We start from the raw sequence: 8,485 nt of genomic DNA on the forward strand, positions 1-8,485 counted from the left end.
TTAATCTTTGCGTCCGATCCACACAATTTCATCAAATTGTGCAAAAAATTGACGCGTCAAAATAGACTTTAAAAAAAATTCACTGTCAGTGTCAAAAACCATAGACTGGCATAGACAGCCTTCTAGTCAAAATGTCAAAATAGTTGTCTGCTTCTGCTGTTTAGGAATTTCTTTTTGAGAATAATCGGAATAATCTTAATGGTTTAACTTATAGAAAGTCTAACTACTCCTTTCAGAAATAATTAATGTAAATCTTCTTAACCCGGTATTACGAGACTACCTTGAAATTCTTTATTACACCTTAAGATTATTTGTCAAATGTATTTTTTCATAGATCGTGAATAACGTCGTGTTTTAGTAGATTATCAACGTGTTTTCGTGTTCATCAGCGACTGATAATGTCGCTGGAGGGTGTAGAGTGTGTGCGAGTGAAAACGGAGCCTCCTTGCGAGTACACAGAGCCTGAGGCTCAGGGCCTGAGCCCCGAGGTGCCCGAGGTACAGGCACACACATGTACGGTGAAGGCAGAGCCTCATTGCCCCATATCAGAGAGTGAAGTCGCTTGTAGCGTGAGCGATGCCAGCCTCAAACATGAGGTGAAAGAGGAATGTGAAATTGAGGTTGGCCCTGAGGAGTTCCATCAATCTGTAGAGTGTCCCCTGCCTCCGTGGGAGACAGCTGGCCTATATACGAAGCAGCAGACCAGTACGGTGATGGCAGAGTTTAAGACAGAAACTGAGGATGATATTTGTGACGGCAAAGAGCATGCCAGCTTGTACAAGGTTCATGAGAGCACACACACCGAGCTTGTAGATTATATGGCGAAGGTTGAGGACGCGTGTGGCGTGAGCGCGGCCGCGCGGGCCGGTCTGTACCTCGAGCATGAGGTGAATGACAAACTTGTTGGCCCGGAGGAGTGTTATAAACCCAAAAAGCTTTTAGCTCCAGGTATATTATATGGTTCCTACTTCACTTTGTTCAGACTTAAATGCTTGCTTTGCAAGAACTGCCAATCTCAATCAAAAAATGCCATTTCTATTTTTAGTACTTGCTATATTATTTCAATTATTTGACAGTCTTTCATTTTGAAGGGTGAGCTATCAAACCCAATTAGTTGAAAAAATGGGTTTAGATATTGGAAAAAATTTCTGGTATTATTGGGTTTTACTGCTCAAGCTTTTTACAAGCTTTTATTTTACTTGCAATGTACCTATGTAAGTATGTAGTTATGTCGGGGGTGCAAAACTCATGACTTCGGTCAAACTCGGCTCTGCTCGGCTCAGCATTGCTCCGAGCAATTATTAGGGTTGGCACCACTTGACTTCCTTTTGCGTGCACGACCACAGATAAGATAATCACTTGAATTTTGACAACCGTAAATAGCCGAAAGGGATAGTGCCATATATTAGAACGGGATAGCATGATTCGACCCTCAACCGCTGTCAAACTTCAGTTTTGTAGGAAGTTTTCTTTCTGTACGGTAGTACTATTATTTATTCTGTGTTTATCTATGTTTATACAGGTAAAATCATACAAGTTAAATTTGACCCACTTCCCGATTTCCGATAAAGCTGAAAATTTTCATACATATGTAAGTCGGGTGACAATGCAATATTATGGTACCATCGAGCTGATCTGATGATGGAGACAGAAAGTGGTCATAGGAACTCTGTGATAAAACAAAGCCACCTAATTGTGTTTGGGGTTTTTAGAATTGACTTGTTGAGTATTCATTGCCTGTGGAAAGAAAAGTACAGTCAGCGATAAAAGCTTCTACCAAAAATGATTTTTTTGCCAAAAACTAGTAAAAGCCAAAAGCTAGAGGCTTCAAATTGTAAACTTGTTGCAGACAAATTTTGAAGTACATCAGAGGAATCCATTATTATTACCAATTAAAGAGCCGATTGGGCAAGACTGCAAGTGTTAATTTAATAGAAGTAACACTTGCACAGTCTGTGCTATCAAAGTCGCTGCGCACTTAGCTTGCTCTGATTCTAAAGACTTTAACAACCGGTCTGGTGTTACCGTGCCTATAAAGCCAATGGTCCAGGTTTGAATCCCGGTTAGGGCATTTATTTGAGTGCAAAAATACCTCTGTTTTTGTTTTCAGTTCCTGGCTATAATAATAATAATTTAGCCTATATACGCCCCACTGCCGGGCACAGGCCTCCTTTCAAGCACAAGAGGGTTTAGACTCTAGTCCCCATGTGGGCTATAATTTTAAATTTTGTTTAGAATTATTTCATGTAATGACAAAAATATTTAAAAAGATTTGTTCAGTTTTAGAGCAGTTTATTGAATCCGCTGTTGATGGAAAAAATAACCCAATCTGTATTTATGTAGGTATCTTTGTCAGAGAACATTTTTTTTTTGGAGAGATTCAAAATTCCCACTTGTTACCACCAAACTCACTACCGTGTGGTGGTAATATGTGGGGATTCATTTTCTCAGTTGTTCCATTATAGTTCGTTTTTTTTAGCATTAGAAAGAACTTGAAAGGACCCCTTTGTTTCCCATAAAGTTTTAAGTCATAATGTATTATTTGTCATATTCTCGTTAGTCATAAAACCGAAACCGTTATCTTTTCGGGATTTTCGTAAGGTTATTCTAGTTAGGTTAGGTTAGGTTTGTTTTATGACAATCCTGAAAAGTTACGCGTTTCTGAGAAAAACCAATTATGACTAACGAAAATTCGGACAAACAATACATTATGACTTAAAACTATTTGGGAAACAATAGAGACCCACTTGAAAGAAGGTAAGCGATCTTGACATGACTGAATTGAAAAACGCTTTTAAAAAATCAAAAACTATTACTTATGAAAGCCGAAGAATATAAATGATGATCGTATTAGATTCATAATTGTTACATATTTGGCGTAACTTATTTTTAAAATGTGTTTTTCATATATCCAGATTGTTTACCTTATTACTAATGCTAAAAAAACGAACTATAGTAAGAACTTGGTGGTTATGTGGTAACTATATTGGTAAAGTAAAATGTATTGGTGGTACTAATTATATTAATTAATAACCTAATTATTACAGCTTCCTTTCATATTAATTTTTGTTTTTTATATGCTCTGTATCTTTAGGTATTTAAATAAAAGTAAATAAATAATTTGTATATTTTCGGGTAGTCATAACATTTATTGGTTAACCAACCAAATACAAAACCGCCTGGATCTGTCACTGAACAACCTGACTTTATCCTACATTATTTGATCATGTAATGTTCTCATCTACCCTCAACTGGCTTAAGGAGCCATTTGCTTCTAGATATTATTTACTTTTATTTAAATACCTAAAGATACAGACTATAGTGTTATTAAAGTTACATGTAGTATTTAATTTACAGGGCGAATTCAACATGAAGACCGAAGAACGAAATCAGACTCGAAATCTTTAAGGATTACGAAAAAACGAACCAAGGGCAAAATGTGTAACGAAAAGAAAACATACCAATGTGAGCAATGTAGTTACGCTACTTCCAATAAGAATCATATAGGAACTCATCATATTGTGGTACATACTAGAGAGAAGCCGTTTAAATGTGAGCACTGTAGTTACACTTGTGCCCGAAAACCTAGTTTAAAATCTCATATGATGACACATACCGGTGAAAAACCATACAAATGTGAACACTGTGATTACGCTAGTGCAAAAAAATTTCAAGTACAACGTCATGTTACGATACATACTGGTGAAAAACCTTTCAAGTGTGAGCACTGTAGTTTCGCTACTACCAGTAAGAGTAATTTGAACCGTCATAATATAGCGATACATACTGATGCAAAACCTTATAAATGTGACTACTGTGGTTACGCTTTTGCAAATAAGATTTATTTAAAAGATCATATATTTACACATGGGGACAAACTTTACAACTGTGATCTGTGTAGTTTCGCTGCTACCAGTCAGCGTTATTTGACCCGTCATAGATTAATACATACTGGTGAAAAACCTTACAAATGTGAGCAATGTAGTTTCGCTACTACCAGTAGGAGTAATTTGAACCGCCATAAAAAGATACATACTGGTGACGTATTTTACAAATGTGACTACTGTAGTTACACTTGTGCACATAAAGGTAATTTAACAAGACATTTGATTGTACATTCTGCTGAAAAACCTTACAAGTGTGAGCACTGTAGTTTTGCCACTACCAATAACAGTGCTTTGAAACGTCATTTATTAACACATTCTCGTGACAAACCGTACAAATGTCACTTATGTAGTTACGCTTGTGCAAGTACGCGCTGTTTAAAACGACACATAATTAAACATGTGGAAAAACCTTACAAGTGTGAGCACTGTAGTTTTCTTAGTACCGATAAGAGTTGTTTGGACGATCATATAATGATACATACTGGTGACAAACCCTACAAATGTGACCGCTGTAGCTACGCTTGTGCACTGAAAAATAATTTAAATAAACACATGGTTGTACATTCTGGTGAGAAACCTTACAAGTGTGAGCACTGTAGTTTTGCTAGTAGCAGAAAGAGTAATTTGACCCGTCATGTAACTAGACATACTAGTGACAAATCGTAATAATGTGAACAAAGTGAGTAAACATTTATAACTACCTACCTCCCTAAAGAACTGAAGGAACTGTGGTGTTTATGATAACTACGAACACTTTGTCGTTTAATTATTAAGAAATAATGTAAATATAGCCTTTTTATCTTTCCTTAAATAACGAATATTTTTTTTTCAGTTGCGTATGGTTGAATATGTAGTTATAAGTTGTCTCTGTAATTTAAGGCCCCTGACCGGGTATAGGAAAAAAATGGCGAATAATAATGTAAATATAGATATCAGTTCTGTAAATATGGTTGTAAGGATATTTGATTTGTATGTCTGTATAGGCTGAAAGTGAAAATAGACGTATAGAACTAAATTTGTATGTTGGGTGTACATACAAATTTAGTTCTATACGTCTTTATAAAAACAAATATTATTATTATAAACAATACCAGGCGTGGCTCACTCCGCGATTTCGTCGCTTTGCTACAGGTAGCTAAAAGTACATCCATTCGACCCCAATTTTGGGGCTTTGCTATAAACTGCGCGTGGCGCTGTCGCCACCTAGCGGCCAAATATATCTGTGCTGATCGTGACAGACGCGTTTTGTTAGAGAATGAGTGTTCTGTCTCTAGATCTAATTCTGACACAAGTGGGCACTGTTGTCACTCTAATAACAACAAATATGTTCAAGGTTGCCCGTCAAATATCAGAAAGCGCAGCCAAATTCGGATTGATGTCCGTTGTCATTGGAAGTATTGAATTCAGAATATTATGAGATAGTGTAAATTATTTGCTTATGAAACAGTTTTAATTTTAGCTATACTTCCCTATTCGTATCTCCTTGGATATCACGGGCCTATAATCCCGGTTTTTTGATAGGCTTGCGTGGGGACACAGATCCAACACGTAGAGGCCCCTTGGAGAGCTTTAATGTCATGTAGAACGCCTGCTGGAACCCGTTCACAGGTGCAACTATAGACACCCATGAACCGGTCTCAGCAGGCATTGGGACTATTGTAGCAAAAGTGAATAGTATACCGGTCTATGGATTGAAATTTGGGTGGACAATGAGACTGGGCTATTGTAAAGAGTTCGGACACCTGCCATAACAATGCTAACACACGTTATCGGGGCAGGTGGTGACTTGCTCGCTGACTAGATGGGCCCCTGAAACTGCCGTCGTGAAGACGACCACTTCTTCCCTATTTATTATTATTGTTTGTATGAATAAATAGAAGTTATTGAAACAGTATAATCATTCCAATATATGAATTTATGTATAATTATTTATACAGTTTTATTAGAAAACACAATTCCCCTAATGAGCGCCACTGTCCAGTCGCAGGGTCTTAAGATCTTAAGACTTGTTTATGTATTTTTGGAAATATTTGTGTGAAGATTGTTATGATTGTTCAGCTTGAATAAACATCTCTGTTTATTAAACTAGTTGTTTGTTTTTGCTTCCCCGTTGAGACCTTAGTGCATTATTGTACATGATTTAGTACTAATAACCCTGATGAATGAAGAACCCTCGAGAGCATCAGAGCAGTATAGTATGGAGTCCGTCAAAGCATAGAGTAATATATAAGTAAAGAAAGAGTGGTAGGTAACTCCATACATCAGTTTAATTACTAAAACGCGCGTTATTTCGTAGTCGACATCTAACGTCAAGTAGTGGAACTATCAGTACCCCTACTTGACACCAGATGTCACAAATGTAGTTACTGACGAAAAATGTACTACTAAAACAATTTACAATTAATATTAAGTGTAAGCAGATGGGGTTGAAAATAGACTTCCAGTTAATCCGGTTATAATATTAGGTGAAAACTGTTGAGCATTAGAGTTTTCGTTCGCCGAGACATCTATTGTCAACTAGCAGTACTCATAAATTCCGCTACATGACGCTAGATGTCGACTATGAAGTAACGCGCGTTTTAGTAAGAATTTTTTCAGTTTTAAACTGATGTATGGAGTTACCACTCTACTTATATTAATCTACGGTCTAAGGTGACTTTGCACCGATTTGAATAGTACAAAATGACAGTCATTATAAATGTCATATTTTCGCAGAAATGTGCTAAGGTTACATTGCCCGTAGAACCGATGGCCGTTGGGGCGGAAAGGTTCTCGAGTGGCGACCACGTACCGGAAGGCGCAGCGTGGGTAGACCCCCCACAAGGACTGACGACCTGGTGAAGGTCGCGGGAGTCCGCTGGATGCGGGTGCCGCAAGACCGGTCATTGTGGCACTCTTTAGGGGAGGCCTATGTCCAGCAGTGGACGTCCTCTGGCCGATATGATGATGATGTTGAGGGTGGTATTCCACCTATCCAATTTCTTGTGTATTGCGTCTCACATTTTGCTTTAATGAGATAGTGAGACGCACTGACATTGGGCAAAGAAATTGGACAGGTGGAATACCTCCTTAGGTAGAGTGGTATTACTATTACTGGTACATATTACTATTACTGTGCAGGACAGAAATGGAGGAATAAATAATTATGTGTAGCGTGTTCTCATGTCCTATCCTCCTAAGGCCCAAGGTCCCATCTACAGGGACCAGATCAGGGTTTAAACCATATTCAATTGGAACTTGGAACAGCTAGTTGTATCGAAACTTTCTAACAAATAAAAGTCAACTCTATTCCCTGCACTATAGGTTCAAATTTCAGTGCCAAATTTTGGGTTTTGCATTTGTATGCCTGATGGGCCTCAGGCGGCTATTAGTTTCTCTTCCCTCACTGTTCAGGCCAAACGCCAGTATCCGAGGTTCATAGTTGTTATAAAATATAGAAATCATATATTCAGTCTATCATTCACTAAACTGCAAAACGTAATTAAGACCAAAAAAAGTAAGACAATGTTGCCATCGCAATAATTTGTTTGTAAAATAGTAAATTCCTTTTGATAAATAATCACGCTATGATAAATTATTTATCCGTAATTTAACTCTAACTATTTAAAAAAAGTATTTTTATTTACTTATTTTTACATAAATACAAGACGCGCTAGTAAAAAGTGGCAACATTGTTTACTTTTTTTGATCTTGAATTACGTTTTGCAGTATAGCTTTTGGCCTCGACTTTGTCTGCGTGGAATTAGTGACAACAGCTAGGTATAGCGCCTGGATATTGCTAATAGCAATCATTCAATTCGCGCATAGCTGACTTCAAATATTAGGCAACTCTGTAAATTCCACCCCCCTCTGCACTCTCTTCAGGGATGATTTCCGACATAAAAACTATCGATTTCAATTTATTTATTTAATAAAGATAACAATGATCTTATTTTTATTAAGTAGTACATACAATTTTAAAAATAATGTTAGCACTTAAAAGCTAAATTTGACTTTACATTTAAAATTATTTTATTAATTACCTACAGGACAATTAACACAGATGATCAGCAATCATCTTTATCCTATCTTATGTAAGGACATAGTATAGTTTGGTATAGAGATAGTTTGAGTCCCGGGGAAGGCCCCTGGACTCAAACTACCTCTATACTCAAGGTGTGTGATATTTCGGCGTTTCCGTGGGAATTTGCCGAATCCTACACCAAAGTAAGTGACGCTGTAACAGAAAACTGCTTCACGAAAATGAATTTTTAGTGTTTAAGATTTTTATTATTGTATACCTATACCTATACATATGTTAGTTTGTAAGGTATGTATCTATGGGCCTTAGTTGCCTGAAAATAAATGCTTTGATTTGATTTACTAATAGACTGTATTACACAACTAATGAATTTTTCGCGAATGTACTTGAGTAATTACTTTTGACATTATTGTAATTATTTTAATGTAGTGTATAGAATGACATATATGTACATAATAATTTTAATGCATATCCTTACACATAACCATAGATTAAGTAATTTTAGCATGTAACAAGTACATTAAGAGTATATTTTATAACCACTTTATAACTGTATTTGCATGTATTTATATGTGAA

At 36.7% G+C, this 8,485-nt stretch overlaps 1 protein-coding gene across 1 annotated transcript in view; it reads left to right on the forward strand.

Moving 5' to 3' along the window:
- LOC134676272 (zinc finger protein 85-like) overlaps positions 1-5,902 on the forward strand; it is a 28,969-nt gene extending 23,067 nt beyond the window's left edge. The window contains exon 2 of the mRNA XM_063534642.1: positions 3,140-5,902. Within this exon, the coding sequence (XP_063390712.1) occupies positions 3,438-4,553 (1,116 nt within the window). The 5' untranslated portion in view covers positions 3,140-3,437 and the 3' untranslated portion in view covers positions 4,554-5,902. The remainder of the gene's footprint in view (positions 1-3,139) is intronic.
- Positions 5,903-8,485: the final 2,583 nt, after the last annotated feature.

This window comes from Cydia fagiglandana, chromosome 24 (genome assembly GCF_963556715.1).
Source record: "Cydia fagiglandana chromosome 24, ilCydFagi1.1, whole genome shotgun sequence".
NCBI lineage: Eukaryota > Metazoa > Arthropoda > Insecta > Lepidoptera > Tortricidae > Cydia > Cydia fagiglandana.